Source organism: Aptenodytes patagonicus, chromosome 9 (genome assembly GCF_965638725.1).
Source record: "Aptenodytes patagonicus chromosome 9, bAptPat1.pri.cur, whole genome shotgun sequence".
Lineage (NCBI taxonomy): Eukaryota > Metazoa > Chordata > Aves > Sphenisciformes > Spheniscidae > Aptenodytes > Aptenodytes patagonicus.
In genome coordinates, this window is record NC_134957.1 from 9,394,055 (window position 1) to 9,419,065 (window position 25,011).

General features: G+C 45.1%; 2 protein-coding genes across 4 annotated transcripts in view; both read right to left on the reverse strand.

The window, feature by feature from the left end:
* Window positions 1-4,717, reverse strand: part of LOC143164717 (sodium/hydrogen exchanger 2-like) — a 29,176-nt gene extending 24,459 nt beyond the window's left edge. The window contains exons 1-3 of the mRNA XM_076347641.1: window positions 4,552-4,717; window positions 2,586-3,049; window positions 1,964-2,214 (exon numbers count right to left, since the gene is read on the reverse strand). Coding sequence (XP_076203756.1) covers window positions 1,964-2,214; window positions 2,586-3,049; window positions 4,552-4,717 — 881 coding nt within the window. The remainder of the gene's footprint in view (window positions 1-1,963; window positions 2,215-2,585; window positions 3,050-4,551) is intronic.
* Window positions 4,718-17,922: 13,205 nt separating this feature from the next.
* On the reverse strand, window positions 17,923-23,839 carry LOC143164445 (TLR adapter interacting with SLC15A4 on the lysosome-like). 3 transcript variants are annotated; one of them, XM_076347062.1, is made up of 5 exons: window positions 23,639-23,839; window positions 22,829-22,984; window positions 22,260-22,413; window positions 21,579-21,797; window positions 17,923-19,651 (listed from the first exon to the last, which is right to left on the reverse strand). In XM_076347062.1, the coding sequence occupies exon 5, from the start codon at window positions 19,602-19,604 to the stop codon at window positions 18,663-18,665; it is 942 nt and encodes a 313-aa protein (XP_076203177.1). In that variant the 5' UTR covers window positions 19,605-19,651; window positions 21,579-21,797; window positions 22,260-22,413; window positions 22,829-22,984; window positions 23,639-23,839; the 3' UTR covers window positions 17,923-18,662. The 3 variants fall into 3 exon arrangements, with proteins under 3 accessions (XP_076203177.1, XP_076203176.1, XP_076203178.1); XM_076347061.1 differs by having other exon boundaries at window positions 22,260-22,419; XM_076347063.1 differs by lacking the exon at window positions 22,260-22,413.
* Window positions 23,840-25,011: the final 1,172 nt, after the last annotated feature.

Below are 25,011 nucleotides of genomic sequence, written 5' to 3' on the forward strand. Positions count from 1 at the left end.
TGTTTGAAATCAAGATATATAAAAGAGGCATTTATAATTTGGCAATTATAAGACCAGCAGTGCAGGAATCAGCTGCCTTTGCAATTGTTTTGCTTTAGAAACAATGCATTATTCAAAAGAATAGAAAATGGGTTCCATAATGGGTACAGTAGATTGTGACTGATAGAAGGAGACACCATTAGGACTGAATGTTTTCTGCTCCGTGATGATTATGCAGCATACTCATTTCGCTGCTCTGTCTTACGCTCCTATAAATAGGCTTTCTCTTTCCTATTCCCAGAGCTAGAATTGTTTTCAGTAGTGCTAGAATATTGCTCCTATTAACCATTTGAGGAAAAAAAAAAAAATCTGCAAGATATAGGAACGGTTTCTATCCAAAGCAGCATCATTAGTTTTAAAATAGATCTCCCAAATACTCCTGCGTCTAGCTGGTACCTGACTTTTTTTTTTTTCTTTTTATCCTCATTATTATCAGATTCACAGTTGTTTACACTGTAGCTGTCAATGCAGCCTAAGTGCCGTTTATAGTCTTTAGGGAAATATTAAATAGTTGGTTGCGATCCTCAGCACCAGCTGATTTAGTTTAGGCACGAGAACCAAATGCAACAGATATCAGCCCACGGAAACCAGAAGGACTGAATCACTCCATTTTTCGTCTGCCTCTGCTTTCCAAGGTGAGCTTTCTTTGGCCGTTAGGATTATTATATCTGTTTTTTCCTCAGCACCTGCTCTGCAAGCAAAATGCACGCGGTAAGCCCAAAGCTCAGTTACCTCCCTTAAAACTGAAGGATCTTTCGTTTTATTGAAAGACCTACCCAGTAAAAAGAAAAATATATTAACTGTATTATCTATAAATTACAATTTGTGAAGGACTGAGTTTACAGAAACAAATAGCTTCCCTTCGCTGATCCAAAAAGCTGCGATATGGTATCTGAAAGAGGGTGGGACCCGGCTGCAGGACGCAGGCAGTCCTCGTCTGCCCCATGTTGCTACACCCTGGTTGTACAAAAGCTTCACAGAGTAAACCCTTCAGCGCTCTGAAGTGTTTTTTAGATTGAAGAGTGTCTAGGACTGACTGTGCTGTAGTACATTGCAAGCGGTTTGGGTTTAGTACCTTCGAAACCTTGATCGCTGACAACTTTGGCTGAAATTGGTCAGCCGATTTCAAACGCTACTGGAGATAGAGAGATGATGGACGACACCCTCACTCGGGAGACCAGACAAACTCATCAGCTGCGTCTGAGCTTCTTCTGACGGTAAGCCTGACTCTCCAAAGCAGAGGTTTCCATTAGAGCCCTCCACTCCCCAACGGTAGGAATGTTTCCAGGCCTCAGCTCTGTAGGGGATACACAACTCCCACCCCGTCACTGACTTTGCTCTGTCACCCTACGGTCGGCCTCAGCACGCCTTCGGGGCCACCACCCAAAGCTAGCTGGTAGGTAGAGCATGCAGGTCAGGAGGAGGGTGCTAGAACAGACGTGCTGTAAACTGAGACCAAACTTTTCTGAGGATTTGATTAAATACTCCTTGCAGCTCTTCAAATGTTAGTTTTGACTGGGCCACACATGGAAAATAACAAAATATGCCAAGAAAGCCTCTTCTGGCTCTGCCAAACCCTCTAGACATCTCGCTGCTTGAACGTTCAGGGACTCTAAACGGAAAACATGGAGCTCAAATAAACATTCCTCAATAACCTACATAAACCGATCAGCCATCCGAAGCTTGCCCAGCAGTAGTCACCTGGATTGCTTGTGACTTGCAGCTATTACCATTGACGTGCAGTTGTGTAATGTGTGAAATGGGGTTACACCTCTCAGCTCTTCCACAGGCTTTTATACTCGCTGTTCGCTGCCGTACACAGATTTCCAACTAAGCAAGCTTACTTTAAAACTTTTACTGATACTTTTCAGTAAACACAGCCAGAAAGCTTTCCTGGACAGATGAGATGCTGGGACATACTTACGCCACGATCCCCGAAAGGTGAAACATTTCAGCAGTGAGGTAGGAAAGATAGCTGTACAGGAAGACAAAGAGCGGTTCGATGACACGGATATCCTTGGTGAATCGCGTGGTAAAGGCGGCGGTCAACCCAAAAGTGAGACCTACTAAAACTCCTCCTAGCCCAACCACAAAGAATTTTCCAACCCCAACAAAAACATCCACACTTTTGATGGCTGGCATTTCACAGAAAGATCGAAATAGCTTGTAGAGCACCTGGGTGAAAAATGAAAGAGGAAAAACAGCCGTTAACAAGATATTCACCAGACATGGCCATATGTAGCAATGACACTAAGATACGCTGCTGGAATTTCTGCCAGTGCAGGGTCAGCATCCTTCTCTGGAGGTCAGGCTCCTACCAGGGGAGTGCTGTGGCACTCACATGCATTTCTATCTCCAGACACACAGTCGAAGAGATGTTCACCTGGAAGCTTCTCAGGACCTCAGGCCAGAGAAGCGGACCAGGAGTCCTCTGCTAGAAGAGGCTGTTGATGCCTTTTCCCTCTGCAGATCTCAAGTCCCACCTCTCAGCACCAGAGCATCCTTCCTCTGAACATTAAATACGCAAAGTAAAGGCTAGTCCTCACCACTGTCACCGCGTCATTCAGGAGCGATTCACCGAAGACCAAGATGTGTAGCTTTTCATTGACGTGTATCTCTTCAAAGACCGCTAACACCGCCACGGGATCCACGGCGGCGATCAGGCTGCCGAACAGGAGGTTGTGGAGCAACGACACGTCCTGCAGGCGAAAGGCTTTCACCTGGCAGATCCCGTACAGGGAAAAGCCGATCCCAAACACGTTCCATATCGTCCCCACGACCGCGTAGAGGAGGATAGTGCCGATGTTCTCAAAAAAGGGACGGCTGGGCATGAAGTACCCTGCATCAAGGACGATGGGTGGCAGCAGGTAGAGGAAAAAGATGTCGCTGTCCATAACAGGCGGTGACTTGTCGTTTAAGCCGTAGATGATTCCCCCCATGATGAGTCCCACAAATATCAATAAACAGCTTTCAGGAACGACAGAAGGCAACTTGTTATATAGATGAAAGCCTGGGAGGAGATGAATAGAAAAACCACCTTATTATCTCATCAGCCCAAACTAGCTGAAGAACACCAACCAGCTCCTCGCTGGGGTGAGGAAGCCCCCCGTGTCCCCACCTTCAGCAGGCTACGCTTTGGAGTAGTAGTAATAAATGGGCACAATTAAGGTGAAGTCGCCCAATCAGAAATTGGCTAGAAAATCTGAAAGATTACTGAAAATACCAAACTTTCTAAAATTACTGTCGGCTCAGACTGCATTTCATCACAGCATAATGTTAAAGATATATTTTTAGGTAATACACAGATAGAAGAACTAAATAATCCGCATAAATAAAAAGGTATTTGGAATTACTGATGACGTAACCTAGTTAGCATGCCATCTTCAGCACTAATGTAAATAGCAACTAATTTTAAACACAATACAGATTCCATGCATCAAAATAAAAATCGCAAAAAGCATTCTCATTAATTATAAATGGTGCCACTTTTAATATTATTTAATCATTAACACTTAAAGCTAAAAGCAACATTGAAAAAATTCCAATCAAGCCAGCCTTGTGCAACACCCAATGTTAGAGAGAAATGCTGACAACCACTACAAGTTCTCAAGGTGAGTTATTAAAAGAAAGCAAGCAACTGAAACAAACCAAACCGGAATGGGAATAACAAGGAAAAAAAAAAATTGTGATCATTATTATTTCTTCATGCATGTTAATAGAGTTGAGATCTCATCAAATAATATGCAGAATAGCAAAATGAAAGACCATTTCCATCTGAAGGAAATTCTGATCTAAACAAATTTCGGAGACTTCTCCCTTCTGAGGAAAAAAATAAAAAAAAATGCTATAAAATAATTTTATAGCAGTAATGTAACAGAAGCCATCGCAATTCCTGGAGGAAAAAAAAAAGTGATTTCCACTTACCTATGCCCAGTTTTGCGGGGGGGTGGGGTGGGGTGGGGTGGGGGTGAAGATAGGTCCAAAGTTATACAAAAAGTGATTTCTTAGGTGTCGTTACACAGATAACCACCTTGACGCAGAGAGATTTTATTTTAGGCTGTGTAACACCCTGCACACGGACTGAATTATTCCTTGCAGCTGGCCGGACACAGCACCCTTTTTTAAGACCAAGGAGTCTTCATTCTAAGATGAAGATGTCAGTGGACAACCTGCAGGTAGGGTAGCTGGCAAGCTAATGGAGATGAATGCACCCCTTGGTGTGTACTGCAGTTAAATAAAATTCCTGGAAACCCCGATAGTTTTCCTACTAAATAGCAACACCATGCACAGGTGTCAACTTCCAGATGGAAAACCATCATTTCCAACCTAAAACGCAACTGGGTAGTTATTTTCCGTGCGTGCAGTATGTCTGGCACACAATATGTGCATCCTTAGGACTTGGCATGTTATCTCAGGCTCCAAGATTGGAGAAGAGGTGAAGCAAAGGCCACCCCTGCCCACACCGTCCCCACGGAGACCCCCGTCCTTCCTCACCCTCTCAAGATGCCTTACCTATTTTGGCCAAGGATGCAAGCATGATCCAGAGTGTGATTTCAAAGGGGACTTGAACATGCTGATAATCCAGAGAGAAAAACGCGTGCTCTGAGGATTGGTTGCCCTGGGCTTCCTCGGCAGCCCAGCTGATGTTCTCCGGGATCACGTCCTCCAGCAGCGGCATCGGTGGGGAGCCTTGCAGGGCTCTGACCCTGGTGGCTTGGAGGACGGAGGAGAGCAAGGACCCAGCTAGGACAGCAGCTGCAGCTTCGCACCCTGGCCTCTGCCCCTCCATTTGCCCTGGAAGCCGTCTGCCGCAGGGATTTGGCCGCTGGCTGCTCCCAGTCTCACTGCCGCAGGCGAGCGGTTGGGAGCGCTGCTGGAGACAGCGGAGCTCGGCTCGCCCTCGTTGCGTGGGTTGCTGCAAAGAGAGGAGCAACCGCTCCGCCTCACACCGACTCTCCTCCCTGGTCCATTAGTTTCCAGCCGGGAGACCCTGCTGGAGAATCGCACCCTTTGGCACCACGTGCCCAAATAGGCAGAGGCTCCTCCTGCAGGTGCCTCCTTGAAGAAATGCCTCGTGCGCCCTTAGACCAACTGCCCATCTATGCGTGCTTGAGAAAGGGACAAGCTGCATTTCAGTCCTGAGTCTTGACATATTTTGGCTTCCAGTCTCTCAGAAACCCTTCTTGGAGGGGGGAAATCTTCGCTGCTGCTAGAGCAGCCAGGCTTCGGTGGAACAGGTCCCACATAAAAGAGCCCCATCCAGAAATGGACCCATCTTACAGTGGACTTCACTGGATTTCTCCAGTGCCCGCAGAGAGAACACACGGCAGCAACATTACCGATAATCACAGTTTCCATTTGGTAAACCAGGCAAAGCACCCAGCTTGCTTATGCTAAACACAGAGCTGCGGCGTCGCGCTGGGTAGAGGTCACCTGTACTGGGAGAGTACGTTTCAACAACTGCTTAAAGCTTCTTCCCATAGTAAGGGCTAACAGGAAAAGTTATCTTCATCTCTCTTCACTACTTGAAAATGGCATTGAAAACTCAGTGAGCTTGCTTAGAAAAGTTGGAGAGACAGAAAAATAAAAAGCTATTTGCAACAGTGTTAGATGTATTAATAATACAGAGGAAAAAAAAAACATATTGGGCCAAATTCCTCCATTGTAGATTTTCATTTAAGTTGATAATGTTTCAACAGGGACGAATTTGGTCCAAACAACACACATAATTAAAATACAGAGGCCCCAGGCTGTTGCTAGACTGATCGATGGCCTATTTGTTTCTCAGCTGCCTAAACGACAGCAAAATTGAGCTGCCAATAACAAGCTGGTGACCCACTTTTTTGCTGTAAAGTCAGAACCCAACATCATGCAGACACAGATCCCGGGTTTCTCAGTACCTCGTGAACTCCCCGTTTCTGATCGGATTTGTAAAGCAGGAGAAGGATAAACTTTGGGAGTCAGGAGAGGTGCAGCGATACACTCTAGGAGTGACTTCTTTCTACTTTTTTTTACTCTTTTCTTCCCATGGGCAGGCAGGTGTGCAGCCATCCCCAGGAAAGCAGGGCTCCATCATGCGTAACGGTCATTTGGAAAGACAAACGCCATCACTCCAAACATCCCCCCCCTTCCTCCTTCTTCCCCCAGCTTTACATGCTCAGCATGACGTCATATGGTGTGGAATATCCCATTGGTCAGCTGGGGTCAGCTGTCCCGGCCGTGTCCCCTCCCAACTTCTTGTGCCCCCCCAGCCTGCTCGCTGGTGGGGTGGGGTGAGGAGCAGAAAAGGCCTTGACTCTGTGTCAGCACTGCTCAGCAACAACGGAAACATCCCTGTGTTATCAGCACTGTTTTCCAGCACAAATCCAAAACACAGCCCTGTACTAGCTACTATGAAGAAAATTAACTCTACCCCAGCCAAAACCAGAGGAAAAAGGCAAGAAAGTTAATACTCACTTATATTAACCTTAAGCCAAAAATGAAATGTTTGCATCTTGGATGGAAAAAAGACCTGCAGCGTGGAGCTCAATAGCACTATCTGGAAGATGTTTTTGTGCGTAGAATCAATGTCTATTAGATAATGGAACCAGAAAAAAAAAAACCAGCAGAGTTGGGACAGTGTTTCAGGAAGGTCAACGGGGAGGACAACATTAAATTACGCTAAGCAACAGTTAACAGGGGAAGCGAAAAGCCACGCATGCATACTTATTTACCTTGACTGCTCACCAAACCTCTCTGTCTGAACACAGCAAAACACACCATGGTTCTTAAGAAAAAGATACAAAATGTTAACAGAGGGGCAAAAAGCCTGAGCCAGCACCCTGTGCGGAGTTTTTAACGAACCTGTTTCACTTGCTTTCTTCTCTGCTCCTTTCTGTAATGATAGTTGCGACCCTGCAACAAGCTCCACGCAGCTGGATCAGCGCAGCCTCGCCCTGCAAACTGGCTTTCATCCTGCAAAGCTTCGAGCATCTCCTTAAAAGCGCCATTGCCCTTCGCAGCCTAATTACCGGTTCGCTGTACCTAGACCTGTGCAAGGATAACGAAAGGCTCTTTGCAAATATTTTGGACGTCGTATTTCATGACAGTGAGAACCCTGAAGTTTGCTTTTAGGATTTTGAAACTCCTCATTTTTCTGTTTTGAATTGTTTTACCCTAAAGTTCTACATAAATAAGCTTGCTCCTTCCCTTAAATTCTTATATGTGTCACCGTTCATTATATATTAGTTATAAATAAACGAAAAGCCAAAGACAAAATGTTTTTCCAAAGTTCTATGATAACAGAATACGTGTTGTTCCTCTTGTAATGGCTATTGATATTATTGGACCACTTTTTAATGCGAGTACCATTTGATCATATGTTTACTGACACGCTTCCATTTTTTTCTAACATAATGTGCTTTCCCACGTTTTTAGGTTTCAGGGCTAGATTCTGACCCCGTAATTGTATTGAGGGGTACCTTGCTCCTGCTGGAACGGAGAGGACTGTGAGGAGAAGAGAGTACCGTCTGACATGGTAACAGTCACCAGAATTCAGGCTCCTGCAATGAAAATGTTATGTTAGATTAATAGTTTTAACTCTTGCTATTATACTCTGTAATCAATTGCAACAAATTATTTTTCTTTACTTACTTTGAGAGTGAAAGATGTGAAGTCTTTTCTCTTACCTTCCTGATGTGTAATTACTTCTAAGTTTGTTCTCACTTATGCCTCCCCTTTTTTTTTTTTTTTGCTATGAATGCATGCATCACTTCATGAAAAAATAAATATTGGAAATTAAATCCCAATTTCCATCACCTCCTGAAATTCATATGTGAACCTCTGAAATTTAGGAAAGAGAACTTTGAATAAGTTCATGCCTTACATGGGGGGAAAGAAAAATAATTCGTGGTGTGCTTTTTAGCTACAGTACTGCAAAGACTTTCCATATTATTTGGGCCTCAAATCAGGAAATCATGTAAGAATTTACTCAGCTATAAGTACTTGAGGTTTCACAGTTTATGGTTAGTAACACGTGAAAACCCAGATGATGTTTTAGTGTTATCACCTTTTTTCCCCCCCCCTTTTTGAAGCAAACCTTTTTTCCGGCTTACCCTAAAAACCTTCCTTTTTGCACAAAGCAGCCAACAGGTTTCGTTAAAAGCATCCTGCTCCACAAGCAAACCAATATCCAGGAGCCCCTCCAAAAAAGCTAAACCGGGATGGCAGTTTGGTTCCCTCTCCCCCCCCCACCAAGCAAAAATGCAGACATACGTCCTCATTTGAGCTAGTTCTGCGCTGTAACCAATACAGCTCTCCGACAAAAAATGTGGGGGACACATAGAAAAGCTCCTACAAGGTTACCCGTACACTCCATCTAACCAGCTCTCTGTGAAAAGATAAAGTCTAGGTGATAATGATATCTACATTTGGTATGTAAATATGATTTTTCCCACCAAGATCAGAAGAACGGCCATTTGTTTACACGCGTTGTCTAAAATTCGGAGGAGAAAGCCGTTCTTTTATGAATGTGCAAAATCTCCCTTCCCCCCATCAGAACGGAAACCGCTCGTATTTTCACATATAATCACCTTGTTTTTCAGCTTCCCCTCCTCAGTGCCTGCATTTGCCGTTACACTTTAATATGCACAGTGAAGACTGCGCATAAAATACTGCTGCTCTCTCTGAAGAAGCAGGGACAGCAGACTGCGTGTTTCCATCCGTACGCAAGCCTGCGAGCAAACACAGAAAACACGTAAAGCAGACAAGCAGCTCAGCAAGAAGATTTACTCGGAACTGAAATTAAGACCAAGCCCCTCATCCCACTTCCCTTGCTGGGAAGTGTCGCGCTTGCAGCTTTTCTGGACGGAGGGAATGGAAAACCCCTTAAAATTCAAAGCCGTAGCACGGGTTTTTCCTCAGTATATCACAGGCCATGAATATATTGAGAAACTAACTTTGCGTTGCAGTGAGCTGGATGAATTGACTCACGCGCGCCCCACAGAGCCCAGGCAAGAAAGCCTTTTTCATTTAACATCAGGGACTTCATTCAAAAATCTGGTTTTAACAAGACTTGGAACAAAATTACAGTGAGGAAATCCAGTATTAATAAGAAACAAGTAAAGAATAAATCAAAAGAATAAGACATTCTCTGTACCCACACTCTCTCTCATCGTCAGGGAGCTGCAGAAACGTACACAACGCCAGATGCAAATTTTGTGGTTCATTGCTTAACATTTCGCCAACTTGAAAAATCACAGATTTATCACTGCTACCTTGCCTAAATGGAGAGAGTTCGGCAAACTCCCGTATCAGTATCAGGAAGACCCAAAAGGTCCTTATTCTCCTTGCCTTGCACCTAGTCTTTTTCCATACAGCTCCCATATAGTTTCCATACTGCCCTCATTGCGGAGGCAGCACGCTGCCTAATTAACAGGGTCTTAAAGAATTCCTGTAGGGCAGTTCCAGGCTGAGAACCACTTTAATCATTTTGGCACCGACTTCTGTTTGGATTCTGCTTTTGTCAATAACAGCTTGAGCACTTCGAGCAATTGCTTCAACGACTTGTAAACTAAATGGCCTTTAGTATTTTTCTTCATCATTATAACCGGAGAAGCCTGTAACCGTGGCCTCAATCAAACAACTAATACTTGTCCCTTTTGGTAATCTAAAAACTATTTTTCTAATTTAAACTCCAAACTTTTAATTCCCAGAGACACATCCAGAACTCACACAATTGCAAATCAGATTCATATTCAAGTGGTGGTATGAGATTTCTTCCATTAAATAATACTTTTAATACTCATTACTTTTTTAGATGGTCAAATTAGGGTGACGGCCTTAAATCTGTGCAGAAAATCTCCAGGTCACGGTGCTGTGCTCACGGCTGTGAGTGGGTCAGCCGAAGAGACTCAGAGGCTGAGTCCAACCAGAGGAAGCACAGTCCCCTTGAATCAACCACGACGTGGAAGTTGTTTCCCATTGATTAGGAGCCCAAACCAATAGGGCTTCCAAGGGTCCTTCAAACCCTCCTCATGAGAGCACAGCTGAAGATTCTTCCTCCTCTGGCCTTGAGCATGACACACAATGTCGTGGTTTAATCTCAGTTGGCAACTAAGCACCACGCAGCCGCTCGCTCACTCCCCCCCACCCGGTGGGATGGGGGAGAGAATTGGAAGAGCACAATTTAGAAAAAGTCGTGGGTTAAGATAAAAACAGTTTAATAATTGAAATAAAATGATGATGATAATAATAATAATAATAATAATATGATAATAATAATAATACACAAAGCAAGTGATGGACAGTGCAATTGCTCACCACCCGCCGACTGATGCCCAGCCAGGCCCCAAGCAGCGGCCCCCCCCCGGCCAGCTTTCCCCAGTTTATGTACTGAGCATGACGTCCCATGGTACGGAATGTCCCTTTGGCCAGTTTGGCTGTGCCCCCTCCCAGCTTCTTGTGCCCCTCCAGCCTTCTCAGTCAGTAGAACATGGGAAGCTGAAAAGTCCTTGGCTCATGTAAGCATTACCTAGCAACAACTAAAACATCGGTGTGTTATCAACATTATTCTCATCCTAAATCCAAAACACTGTACCAGCTACTAGGAAGGAAATTAACTCTATCCCTGCCGAAACCAGGACACACAACAAGACTGGAAGGTATTTCATGGTGCGAGGAACAAACTCCTGCAGGAACCTGTCCTGGCAGGATGAGCGTGGGTCTTGCCCATGGGTCACGTCAACGTTTTTGCAAAGCTCCATCCTTTCTCCAGCTGTGGTCTGGCTGCTGGGAAGGGTGAGGGATATCAGCTGCTTCCTCTCCATTGCTGCTCTTGCCGCTTTCCCTCACGCTCACACACAGCCTCAGCTGCCGGGGAGGGTGGGGAAAAAAAAAAAACTTCTCATTCACCATTTTCTGCCAGTTTACTCAACTCTCCCTGTCCCCTGACCAAACTGCTAACCACCCACTGGGAAAATACACAAGCCTGGACAAACCAAACGCCGAATGATACTGTTGTCATGGTGCCTCGTCATGATAGCTCTGTAATCCCAAAATAAAGCAAGAGCCAAAGAGGGAAAGAACCCCGGGAATCAGCATACGCGATTACAGCAGGCAAACCGCAGTGCCACCTCCACGAAAACTTACGACTGTAAATGTCTTGTGATAAAGTTGTAGTAGATCCAATATACATGAGCACAACGTTTCTGCACCTCAGACAGAGGTGTGAGCGCATCCTGCCCCCTGAAGATTGTCTATTTACTAGCGACATCGTGGATATTTTAATTCAGGGACTTCAACTCGGTGTGGAGATCAGTCCCCATCTGTTGGCTTACTGAGCACCACGCTGCTCTCTGGACGCCCACCCACCGGTCCCATGCACTGCAACGGACTCCAAGGCAGGCTGGAGAGGCACCGTTAGGAGACGTCTACTTTTTCTGAAACCCTTAATCTGCCGAACGCAGCCTTTGGTTTCTTTTTGTGGAATAAACATAAGCAGGTGGCTACTTCCTAGGACGCATTTGTTATATAAAAATATTCAATAAATCTGTCCGAAAGCCATTTCAGTGCAACGGCGTCGCCTGTGATCAGTGACCTGTACTTTATGTTTAATAGCTGGGCTCGAGCGGTGAATGGTTAGCAAAGGGAAACGGAGTTGTGTCGGCTTCCTTTCTCAGCACTCAGACACCACCAGCGCAAACATCCAGGCGTATTGTTTTACAGTCTAACTTGCACGATTTTTGCATATGCAACATTAAAATTCTCATTTTCTGTTCCAGGAAAGGCTTTTTGTAATTCAACTCACAGGAAAGAGGAATAAGAATGAACGGAATCTGCCAATTTAAAAATTCAAGCCAACATTATTTGGAAATTAGTCTGCAGTTACATTCCCTGTTCCATTAAGCTCACAAGTGTTATTCATTTGAAACAAAGCAATAATATAGCTTACGTACACAAAAAGAGTGAGAGTGGGTGTGAGCCTGGGTTTTCTCTCAGTCTTTGTTAACTTTGCTACATCTCAGAGTAGTAATTATTGAATCACCAACTTTATAAGGTTGAGCAACGGACAGAGCAAGAAAATAAATGGTCAGTGTGTTTTACAAATTTGGCACTGGAAAGCAGAAGTGTGTAGTCACTACAGATGGGGAATGAGGACAAAAAAAATAGCAACACAGCACGTTAAGAAATTATATTATTGCACAAAACAAGAAATTTTTTGAGGAACATCAAGGACTCCTAAATAGTCAGAGTTTCCATGTCAGCAACGTTCTGTGGGTGTATTTCTATCACAGGGAACTCTAAGCATATGCTGCGCCTTAGAACTTGGGAAACCCAAGTTCTAGTAAGTAACCAAGTTCTAAGTAAGCTGGGGCTTCCTACAGCTGGGTACGGCAGGCCCTGAGAGTTTGCAGAAAAGCCTAATACAAAAGCACGAGAAGTGAATTAGAGCCACACCACGTGTCTTAACGCAAAGGGAGGAACTGCAGCTTCGATGAACAAAACTCCACCCTTCACAGCAAAGCTGGGGTTTCGGGTCCCACGTAAATAGCAGAGAGAAATTAAAGCGAGCAGCCCTCTTTGGGGTTAATTCAACTGCAGTGACGCTACCAAAATAAACACGTGAGCCAGCATCGGCTAACTTGCCAGCACTGCTGACGGACGGAGCAAACCGCTTCACAGGGTTCAGAGCCGCATATTGCAATTTTACATAACTGGAGCTGTATTTAGGAAAGACGCTGTTTCCACTTACCCTCAAGGAGAAGCAGCGTTAATGAGACGTGGAAAACACCTGCAAGCCTTAGTGCTGCTTCTGTGGTTGGTTTTAAAGACGCGGCTCTTCTGGTCTCCTGCAGTTATCATTCACCAGGTGAAGTTCCTCGGCCCCTTGCTCACCCGTCTTTCAGCACTTGAACAAACATCAACAAATAAAGCCCCAGGAAAAGTGACAAGATGCCAGACTGTTTCCAAGAAATGGCAATTTAACAAGATGGTAACAGCAGTGCCATATTTTTCTCCCTGAAAGAGAGCCCCAAACAAGCATCCCAAGCAAAATAAAGTCCCGATAGACGTAGTCTGCAAAAGAGCCCCAGCACATTTGGGGCAAGTTTCAGTAATTCAGCTCCAGACAGCCTGATTGATGATCCTGCTGCTGATTGATGCACAAATTCCCCCCCCCCCCCGGCTTGCTCCACTGCATCAAACGTTCCTCCAGCCTTTTTGCCTTCCCCAGAGCACAGCCCTCGAGCGAAGGGGGAATATCTGCAATCCCTGCGCGGGACGGGATGGGAGGAGGAGGAAGGTCTTTGGCCTCTTGGGATTCATAGCTCAATACTGAACACTTTTATTTCCACTTAGAAGCCGGCAGGCAGCCAGGACATAGCGTGTGGTAGTGGCAGAGTTTGTTAGCGGCTGGGCACTCATTTACCCAGCGGCTGCTGACCCACACAGGTGATTTATATTCCCAATAGACTGGTGGGGTTATCACAAATTAACTCAAAGGAGACGCAGGCAGGAATTAAGTGGTGAGATTCTTCTGGTAGAGAAAAAAAAAATTAAGTTAATTAAAATCAAACAGCTAAATTTTGGAAACCTGTATGTAAAACAGAAGCAAAACAGAAAAAAACCACTCCAGAATTGCAATTTCATATATAAACTAGCGGAGAGAAAGCTGGATTTCATCTTTCTAGATTTTAACCTGCAGAATATAAGAACATCAACTGATGGAAGCTGTTATTCTGCACACCTGGGCACCTTTTTTGTGGGAAATAATCCTCCCTCCAAGGAGAGGTGGACTTTGAGATTTATTTGCAAAATGTTTGTAAAACTCTGGAAATCCTGAACTAAAAGGTACTAAAGGAAACCATCACTAGATATCATCATTTGACTGTTTAATAGACATCAGAAAAATTGTTAGTGTTGATCTGGCGTGTAAAAATCCCTATTACCTACCCAGGTAGGTTAAGTCACCTTCTACAGGGCCTTATATCCCACGACAGGTGACAGGCGGGGGAACGGCACCCTAACTGTAGGTCTCAGGTAATTGGGAAGATTTAACTGAAGAGCCCAGCTTACTCCCGGGTCCTGGTCCCAGCGCCTGATGAACATTTCTCTGTGGGAACACGGAACGAGAACTGGAAACGAAAGCAAAAAACCTCCCTGCCAGTAGTTCTCCTTCAATTTCAGATTTTCTGGCACGTGGATAAACGTAACTGCCAGCCAGGATCTGGCCGTATGTGTCTGACCTGTAAAATAAGGCACTGCTTTCATTTGTAATAAAATACACGTGCTGTCCTTCAGCAGCCTGGAAAAGCGCACCTTTTGAGTGATTTTCCCTATGTAATTTGAGTTCACTGAGCCATTTTTCCGGCTAGTGAAAACGGACACAGCTCCAGTGCAGCTGATGGAGTTTTACTCACATTCAGAATGGGACTCGCTATCATTCAAACATAAATAAATCCAAAGCACGTCATGGATTGAAACATGTCAATTAAAATAAAACGGAACTAAAAATAGTATCTAAGCGAATAATAAATGTATTTGTCTCGTCTTTCCAGAAATTACCAGATTTTGCTCCTAAAACGTACTCTGCAGCAACACCGCAGATATCTCTCTTCCTACAAAGAGGAGTGAATTTTGAGAAGTTATTTAAGTTTTGGATTAAACCAGAGTAACAAATGCTGGGTGGAAAAAGTACATAGACGATACTTTACCATGGGCAAAACCGCATAAGATCAACACCAAAATACAGTCTGTGGTACGATACATTTACAGCGTGCGTTTATCTACATCTTCATTTGCACGGCTAAAACATGCGTTACTGTGCTAAGTAGCCACATGAATTAGCGGAAAGTCCCTTTTCCCTCCTCCAAACTGGTCATTTATTAAAATTCTAAAAACTAAGTCGTCTTATGTTTTTCCATTAGAAAAACAAAACCCAAAAGCACGCCTGCAATAAAGTCACGTATCATCCTTACAGGTGCTAGACACAGCCTTCCTTCATCCGCATCCGTAACATGGCTGGTTTCGGTGTGGCTGCTATCACGAGTTACGTAAGACGCTCCTCGCCTCCATCGGGTTGTGACACCGGCTATAATTATAATAAAGGCTACAGATAACAAGCTTTTCTTTTCATTCTAGCATTTACGTTATTGCTACAGTTGTCCCCCATATTTGATAAAACTAATTCAAAAATGGGCTCTGAAACCAGGCCTGAAAAGGTGCGGGATGGACACAGCTTCACAGTAGCCTCAGATTCTACCAAACACAGAATATTCGTTTCCATATTCTCTTCTGCCACGCCATTTCTTTAACGGTGACGGGAAAAGCAGGTCCAGCAGGGTTTCTCCCACTGTAGCAGGTGACGATGCTCAGCAGCGTCTGCCGGCATCGATGTTGAAACGCCAGTTGACTTTAATATCTAGGGCTAGGATCCTGAGGTTAGCAGGAGAGAAGAACAGGTCTCCCTTAACGCGTCTCTCAGGGCTGGGAAGGACAGAAAAACAACCAGAGTCCAGACCTCAGCTTTAAACTCTTCCACATTTCCTGAGGAAGAACCTTGTGCAATTAACTTCTTTCAAGACTTTGGTTGGAACTATCAATCCATCCCAGGGGAAGTCAAAGGCTAGGGCAAGGCAGCGCAAATGCCACAGAGCGCTTTTTTCCCCCCTACGGTTAATTGCAAACCCTTTGGTTACTGATGCCCTTCGGAATATTTTTCCTCTCACTCTCAGTTAACTTATTCTCTGCACCTCTACCAAGGAAGACTTCAGAGCGCCGCCCACTCTGGACTCCTCCAGAATTTAATGAAGTCACCTGGCCTCTTCCAAAGGACTCCCGACTTGATTTTGAAAGCTGAGAAGGGGATTAATGAGACACACGTGGGATTAGGGCAACGCGTAGCAAAAGCAAAGCATCCTTTCCTGTCATCCTCTTAGAAGACAGGGACCAGTTTCAGTATTACTCATACTCCCTGCAGCACTAAGGTCAACGGAATTTTTGATGAGGCAAGGAGCGTTCACTTAGATCTTGGACATGTAGGAGTCTGATTTTATTTAATTATTTGCTACATGCTCGGCAGGACTTGCCTTTGCCTGTCACTTTAATCGGGAGAGCACGGTTCTTACTTCAGCCACCCAGATCACTTTTCCCACAGGAGCAGAGTCTTTTCAATCCTGCCAGTCACCAAACCACAGGAATCTCCCTTTTCTTTCATCTGTCTGAAAATACCCACCCTACCAAATTGCTGTCATGGAAAAGTCTACCTCAGACTGAAAGCTGCCCGCAAAAATAATTTTTTTGCGATTCCAGAGAAGCAGAGCGCCCATCTTCCTACAGCTCTAAAATCAAAGTATATAAAAAGCTGGGAAACCCCTCAAAACCAGGGGTATTCGCTCTGCTCAGGTGCTGAACTGGCTCGATGCTTAGATAGGCTCATTCAGACCACCCATCAGACTGAGTAGCCTCGTCGGCCAGCTATTTTGGTACTTTATTTTGAAGCTTTGAGGTTTGATCTCAAATTTGAATATACACACCCTATTAAACCCCAGATGCTTGCATTTGAACGTGTGTTAGACATTAGGTACATAAATTCATTGAGCCATAAACTTCAGTTAAGTTCCACCGATCCTAAAAGACATTGCAAGGCATCAGGAAAGGTTAAAAAAAAAAAATCTTAAGCTAAGCAAAAGTCTTGTAGCTCCCTTTCCATTACGCACGCTGCTATACTTGACACCACATACAATGACGCAGTTGCATCCTCCTCCTCCTCCAAAAGGAGCCCCGTGCCATGAAGGTGCAGTCTTTACATAGGTACAGCTTATTAAGGTACACTTTTTCCTGCAAATTTCCTTCTCTGTATGGGCCAAAACAGGTACATTTTTAACTCTAAGCCCCATCGTACAGTTTCTATTACAGTAAATGCAACTAATTAATAAGCTAAATTACTTGAATTAAGAGCTTCAAGGTGAATCCCTTGTGAATTCACATCTTCTTGATGTTCTGAGGCTTTCTTTCAAGCCTACTGATACTTTCATTATAAATGCCAGCTCAGAGATGATTTTTTAAAAAGCCCAACAACTAAAGATGCTGGATTTAATAAAAAAAAAACAAAACACACCACGCAAAAACCCCAACAAAACACAAAGAACTTTGATCTCTTCAGAGGACTGATCAGGTGTCAAGTGCCTTGATTCACAAAGACAAATATGTTCGCATTTGATGTATTATTACCTAGAGATCACAAGATCCTTCATAGTCTCTTAGAGGGTTGACGAAGATTTAAAAAAAAAAAAATGCATATTATGCATCAGAGTTTGAGAGACATGTCTCAGACAGAGACGGGTTTGGTCTACGCTAGTTGTTTCATAGCAAGTGTCACAGAGCAGCTCTGCTTCAGAACTCATCCCGTCCCCATGCATGGGGTGGCATCAGGAACTGGATAAAACGATTTAACTAGCACAAAGCTTACAACCGTATAAATACAGTTGGTTGCCAGATTTTGGATTTGGATTTCATGATTGCAAACTCAGTACTGTCAAACCGTACTCGGTCACAGTGCAAGTGAAGAGATGTCCTTACGAGAAGACGACTTCTGCAGACCAGGTCACAGACTAATTTATCATTTTACAACGGTGACACAGCGATTAATGTCCAGTTGAGACGCTTACTGGGAAGAAGTAATAGGAAAGGAAGAAAATGGGTTGAAAGCTAAGTAACAAAATTTCCATGTCAAAATCTGCATTTAAATTTCCAAACGAAGATGAAGAAAGCTTGCACTACCTTTTCAGGAACGCTGCGGCGGTCCTAGCTTGCCGAGGTTGCAGGTGCTTCATTTCCAAGGAAATAAAGGCAAGTCCATTTACGACAAACGCAAATGGAACAGAAAACAACATACCGACAGAAAGGTGAGTGGATTTCATCGAAGAGGTAAGGATTTATTTAAGAGGAAAACATTTTTTACAGAAAATGAAATACTTTTACAATCTTGATCAACTATTTCACCTAGATTTTCATTGTAACATACTCCACCTATGCAGTACAAACGTACATGTGCAATAGTATCAGCGTCTTCATTCATGTTTCATGTCGATGCATTTCCTATGTATGATAATATATACAAAATATTCCAGAGTCCTGAACATCTCCATCTGCAGACCAGATTTTCAAACCAAAGAAGTATTTTCTCAGCCACTGTGACCAAGCTTTGCAGGAGCAAAATTTGAACGTGGATGTCGAAAACTTGGGCTTCAACTATACAGCCCAATCCGAAGCCCAGCAAAGACAGCTTGACCCTTACTTACTGGCTGGATCAGTCTTAGATCTATGTTTTACCAGCACACATCGACTGATTTTTCTTGCAGGAGTAAATCTGATGGTACATGAGTACAGTTACTCATACAGCCAGAGTCTTAGGAGGAGGACATATACATTATAAAAATAGTTGGCTAGCGTTTTAGAGAGAAATTAATTTCAAACTCTGTATTAGGAAAGAGAAAGCAGTGACCTTTACTTCCTCTGCTAACAAAGACAAAGTACGGTTTAAGTGTTAAAGTATTTATCTGAAAAAGTCTGTAGTGCGTGAATGTCTTCATTTCCCAGCCTAATCCTTAGAGCTAAATATTCGTATCTGAATCGTATTCACCTCTTCAGCTAAGCAGATCAGTCACGATGTAAACCGCATCCTTGCGGCTCTTTTTCACACAGGTCGGGTTTGAGATTTGCAAGTTTGGAGTACTAAATTCAGAGCTATTTCTGTTGGTAGTGTTAGGCAAACTAAACAAAGCTAAAGAGTGCAAGAGCACTTCTCTGGCTTTTGATGTTTCTATATTCTGCTCCTGGGATATCTGAAAGCTTATCTGATTCAGGTTATTCCTTATCAAACTGCAAGTGAGGAGGTTTGTTACAGAACCACACCTGGTCAAGTTTTCTTCAAAAAACTGTTTGTAGAGCTCTGCCACTTTTGTTTCCATGTACTTGTTGAGCATGGAGTTTGAAAGAGGCTCCTCACAGAGCACGATACTCCCTTCTCCAGCTTCATCTCCAGACAGGGACTTTATAGTCGGCTTTTTGGGATGCTCACATAGAGGGGACTGGCCTAGAGGAATATCTATGGACAGTAAAACAGGGCCATCGGGAAGTTCATCACACACATGGTCCGAAACACAACCCGAATCACACATATGGTCCCCCACACGGTCTCCCCCAATATGCAGGTCAGGGTAGTTTTGATAAATGCTGTTGCATGACCAGGAGCTATACAAATCCATCTGCTCAGTATTTTGTTCTCTTTTGGGGATACGTAAAGCTGGGGATACAGTTCCTTTAACGAGCATTTTCTGATCTTTTGCAGGTACCTCTTTTACGGATCTCCATTGAGGACCGCTCCCGTGCTCCATTTTGCTGCTTTTAGCAGAGATCTCATCCCGCTTCTCACGTCCGTCAGCAAAGCCTTTAATTTTTGGGTTGTCTACAAGTTTCTGTCTCCAGATTCCCTCTTTATCCTTTTTGGATGCATGAGATTTGCGAGGCTTATCTTGATGACAGCTTTCCTTATATATGAGTCTACTTAAGATGCCTTCTGCCAACATAATGACAAGTGTGAGTAACAGCCTAATCACCGGCGTTCCATGTAGTCCTGCGAGTGAAAGAAAGACAGCGTACCTCAAACTTATTTGGACAAAGAGGAATAACAATAAAAAGTGAACAACGCACTTTTCATAAAGACTGCCTGTAATTTTTCTTTTCTTCTAGAATATTTATTTTTAGTAAACAGTTAACTGCATGCTTTTCTACAATTTTAACCTCTATACCATGTCACCAAAAATCATTCTGAAGATACAGGAAGGGCATTAATCAGGTTCTTCATCTGTAATACCACTTCTGTCCCTAGATACCTCTTCTGCAGTGTGGCTAGTTGAGACAGATCATACTTACGAGCTGTAAAAATCAGCAAAATTCTTTTACTTGTCTATATCACTACCATCAGTTGCAAATCAACTTTTTCCATTGAAAGACAACAATTTCTAAGAGCTGAAGAGGTGACATAGGAAGGAAATCAAGATCAAATTCAGACATAGAGGTTAATTCGGAATTGGCCTGAGCCCCCCTGTGAGGTGCCAAGGAGCTTCAAAAGATGCTGATGGTTCTTTGGGTACAGTAAAATTGCATCCAAAATGCAGTTCACACATACAGATGTTTTTAGAGTCTCTGTTAATGATGATTTTAAAAGATATGAATAGTTAATTTGTCTTCCCCAATAGTAAAGCGATGAGTAGATAGGCTCCAGAGTTTTACTAAATGCACGTGAATAATTAGAAGCTAGCCAATATGTCTCAAAATAATCTACTACGTTTAACGATTCCTTATCATTCCTTTTCAATTCACCTACTGTTAAAATCAAAGGGAATCTTTCCATTTAGAGCCAAGTCTGACCTGAACTCACTAAGGGAAAGATCATCACCACTCCTCTTACGGAGGAACGGGAAAGATAAACACAAGAAAACCCCTCTGTTCTTCAAATGGCTTTTTAAGCTCCGCATATTTCAAGTACCTTCACACACGTCTAGCATGCTCGTGGTTTGAAATAGCGGGGAGAGGCAAGGGATGAGGCAGTTTTACTGAAGAGTACATAGTAAATCTCCCAAAGAACATGATGTACTGGCATGCTGTTTGAAATACACCGAAGACTCTACTTCTGTCATGGACAATTAAGGCTCAATACTTTTCACAGTGCTGGCAGTTTACATCAGTAGTAATGCCATACAAGCCACTAGACGCTCGCCACACAAACAAAACCTCTGCAAATTTAATATGATATTTAACCAGAAAGATCCTCCTCACTCTACTCATTTCCTCCTAACTATCAGCAACCCCACCATATGCTCTGGCTTATTTGTTCAGCAATGAAACTCGATACACTGCGTCACTTTTTTTAATCCCAGTTCTCCTTCCAGAAAGCTATTCTAGAACTCCACTGAGAGATGGAAATTTCCGACTTCCCTCCCAAATTTACACATTGCCACAGTACAACCGTTTGCTTTTTTCTTTTTTGGGGTTCTTTTTTAGCTTAAATCGCACTGTTCCCTCCCTGAAGCTGAAGGTACCACTGGAATTGTGCTACGCCTGCAAGCGAGACCAAAGCAGGCGAGAAAGGCAGTACACTGTGCCTTCTCCTGGTTACATTAGCGTAACCCTTTGTCTACAGAATCATTTACATATGCAAAAAGCAGGACAACATTTTCTTAAGCACTTAAGGGACTTAGGAAACCAAGTGCCATTTTCAATGGAGACAAGAGTACTTGGCAGTCCAAATCTTGCTAAACGTCAGTGGAATTTGGAATGCTGCATGCCTCATTTGCTTCTGAAAAACAGGACCCAGGTACCCAGGCCCTTACATGCTAGAAAATGTTGCTGTATTGCTTTGAAAATGCTCATAGTGCTAATGTAAGAGCTAAACATGGTAATCTTAGCAAAACTGCTCTCTTTCAAATAAAGTAAATGGTGCCTGCGCTCTGGAACAAAGCGTAAGTCAGAAAAAAAAGGCACAAAAAGCCCAGACTTACCAATCCTAGTAGGGTAAGAGGCGGGTAGTCACATCGCCCAGAGCTCTCCTACTACAGCTGCTGTAAGAGAATAGATTCTTACATACTCTTCTTCACTGCTGTCTGCGTGGGGAAAAAACCCGACGTACACGTGATTCAGTTCTCCATTTTTTTCCTTTTAAAACAGAAGTGATCCCACTGGAAGAGCGTGCGGTTTTTGAATACAGAGTGACAGCAAATCTAAAAGAGGATGTTAAAAAAAAATGAATTGAGATGTTTCTGACCATGGTGCAATGCTGATGAGTTGCTAACTGCCATAATACATCATTTAAAAACAACAAAGGCTGTTAAAGGAAAGGGTGCCTGTACTCCACCAGGCTGTTCAAACCTGAAACCGAATTCCACCAAACACTTCCATCTAGAGAAGTTCAGTTTTGTACTATCATCCACCTGACTTACAGAGGCGACGTTACTTACACCATTTCCCCTTTTGAAACTAACAGCTAAATTTATAGTCTTGTGACCTTCTTCTGGAAGGGAAGAAGTTGGCAACTTCATTTCATCAAGATCTTGATGAAATATCATTTGTCTATAAAACGCAACTATGAGAAGCTGCCTCTCTGAAAGCAGTAGCCATCAGACAGCTGTGGATGGTCTTGTTCATCACTGATCAAAGACACTTTCTCTGGGCTCAAAAGTTACCTCTGTCTCAGCGGCATGTCAGAGGTGCCCCCCCGGTGTTTTTAGCACGTCCTTCTCACAGAGGCTGAAACCGAGCTCACGCGCTGAGCCACACCACTAGATCCAGTCCACAGACAGTCTGAAGAGTTTTCTGTCGGTGCCTTTGCTCAATTTCCTTTTTCTCAGAAGGTTAAAAAAAAAAAATCAGAAGCTGAATCTCATCCAAGTACTAGACAAAAGCTCTTAAATAGACACTGGCTAGTGTAATGATAGGAGCGAGTAAAAAAGGTAAAATAAAACTAGAGTGTAAAGATAACATTACACAACCCATCATGCAACATGTTTTGGCAGTAAAATAATGATGTGCCTTAGAAATGAATTAACGTAAGGTCTGAAGTAACTATGACCATGTAAGTCCAATGGAGTCTCCTTAAAATTATTCCTCTTCCCTCCTCATCACCTATACTTCACAAAAGACTTCAGTTTTTATGGAGGCAGAATGAAAGCTATTTTTATTCCCACTGAATTTATACAAAACTCATTTCACATTTAAAGGCTCTTCAAAATTACTTTATTTTTAATCATCTTACATGACTAATTCCTGCACGGTAGACGCGGTCGTGACTTCAACAGAGTACTCCTGCCCCCAGTCTCGGAGGGGACCAGACCTCACAGGGAACAGGGTGGTTGAAATTCCTTGTAGTTTTAAGCCTTGCCTCCTTCACCGAGCTTATAATTACTGCCAGCTGCAGCCGCCGGTTTTGTGCAGCAGGTTTGACAAAACACAAAAGTAACAGAGAGAGAGAGGAAGAAATCAAGTTAGGCAATTAGTCTTGAGCGATTAGAAACAAGCCAGCTTTTGTTTCAGTTGTACTCAGGTGTCAAATGCATCGATATTCAAGGAAATTAGTAACTTGCGATCAATAAGATCTTACCAAAAAAAAAAAAAACCAAACCCCACAACCCAACCCTTATATTTAGAAAAATACAATCAGAACAAGACAAAACCAAAGTTATTTCAGAAGCGGAAAACAGACTGCAGTTAGAAGAAACACTCAGCAAGACGAGTATGTCTGAATCCGAGGCTAAACTTAAAGCAGAATCTATAAAGAAAGAAAAATAAGTGACCACATCATTCATACACGGAAAAAGTAAATAATACAGCACTGTGTATTATCATATTACGTTAACAATAGCAGCACGTAAACAGAGCCCCTTATTTCAGCCCAGACGACGCATTTTACGCGCATGCAGACGCGAAACAGAAGCTGACCGCCCCGTTAACGGGGGTTTCCCCCCAGCGTAGCTGGTGCAAGGCGCCTGTTTCCCACCTAGACCAGCAGCACCGCTTTAACAACCCCAGCCCCCCCCCCCCCGGCACAACGGCCCCCCTCGCTCACCCAGCGCGCCCCGGCTCCTCGGCGACGCCTCTCCCGAGCCACCCGGCGGGCCCAGCCCGCCCTCCCCGGCGGCACCCGCGTCCCTCCGCCGCCCCCTCCCCGCGAAGGGGTCTTTTCGCAGCTGAAAGGCGCTCGCCTGCCTGGCGCGCCGACCTCTTTTTAAACCTAAAGGAGCCGAGTTTCGCTACGCGGCGGCGGCGAGGAGGGACGGGGGGGGGGGGCGGCGGCAAAGGCGACGGGCCAGGCTGGATGGGAGGAGGGCTCGCCCCGCGGCCCAGAACGGACAGCCAGGGCAGGCCCGCGAGGCCAGAGCCGCCGGGCGGGGCCGCTGCGGCAGGCTCGGGTGCCCGGGGGAGAACCCCGGCGCTGAGGGGGGGGGAAGAGGCGGCCGGGGCTCGGAGGAGGCTGCGGGGAGAAGCTGCGGGGAGGACGCGGAGGGCTCCGGCCGGGGTTCCGGGCGGTGGGGCCGCCTGCTGGCGCGATGGACTCCGCCAGCGGGGGTGCCGGGCTACCAGCCCGCCTCACGCAGGGCAGAGCTACCCGGGGCCCGCCGCGCCGACCGGGCCGGGCCAGGCCAGGCTGGGCCGCGGGGCCCAAGTACCGAAGGGGGCGGCTCTTCACGCTGACTGACAAGAGGAACGGCCAATGGGGGAGGCGCGGCAGGCTCTCCTCCGTCGCTGCGCGGCGGTTGGTTGCCGCAGCAACGGCGGCCGGTGAGGGGCCGCGGGCGCCGTTCGGGTCTGTCAGACCGGCGTGACCGGGCGCGGGCCGGCAGGAGGGCTCGGGGCCGGCCCCCGGCCCGGGCGGCGGTGCTGCTTCGCGGCGGGTGAGGCAGAGGCAGGCCGCAGGCGCTCGGGGTGGGGCGTTAACGGGCCGCGGGGCGAGGTACTCGGCGCGTCGGTCAGCGGGGGCCGGAGAAGGCGGGCGGCCGCCGCGCGATGCCGCCCTGCGCGGTCGGCGGCGACGGGTAGGGCGGAGGAAGGGGAGAGCCGCGGGCCCGGGCCCCTGCCCTGGGTCCCGCCCCTGCCGTGTCCTCCCACCGAGCCTCGGCTGAGGGGAGCGGGAGCGCAGCGGGCTCAGCGCCGCCGCGCCTGCCGGGTTTACCGTCCACGGGCGCGGCGCTGGGGCTTCACGGAGGTGAATGTGGACCGAATGCCGCGTTCGTGGTTGTGGACCCTCTGTCTGACCCCGTTCGCTTTGCATAAACAAGAAACGACTTGCCCTGCGGGCTGGGAAAGGACTGAAGCCACATGGGAATCACACTGCAGTTGACAGTGTATTAATGGTGTTGCTCGGTTCCTTTTTTTTTTTTTAAGGATTTTGACACCAAGCAACTGAAACGAAGAAGTCCCCACGTTCCGGAAGATGTCTTC

What these genes read in the sequence shown, in the direction of transcription:
- LOC143164445 (XM_076347063.1), bottom strand. Translation starts at nt 19,604, where the DNA reads ATGTTGGCAGAAGGCATCTTAAGTAGACTCATATATAAGGAAAGCTGT.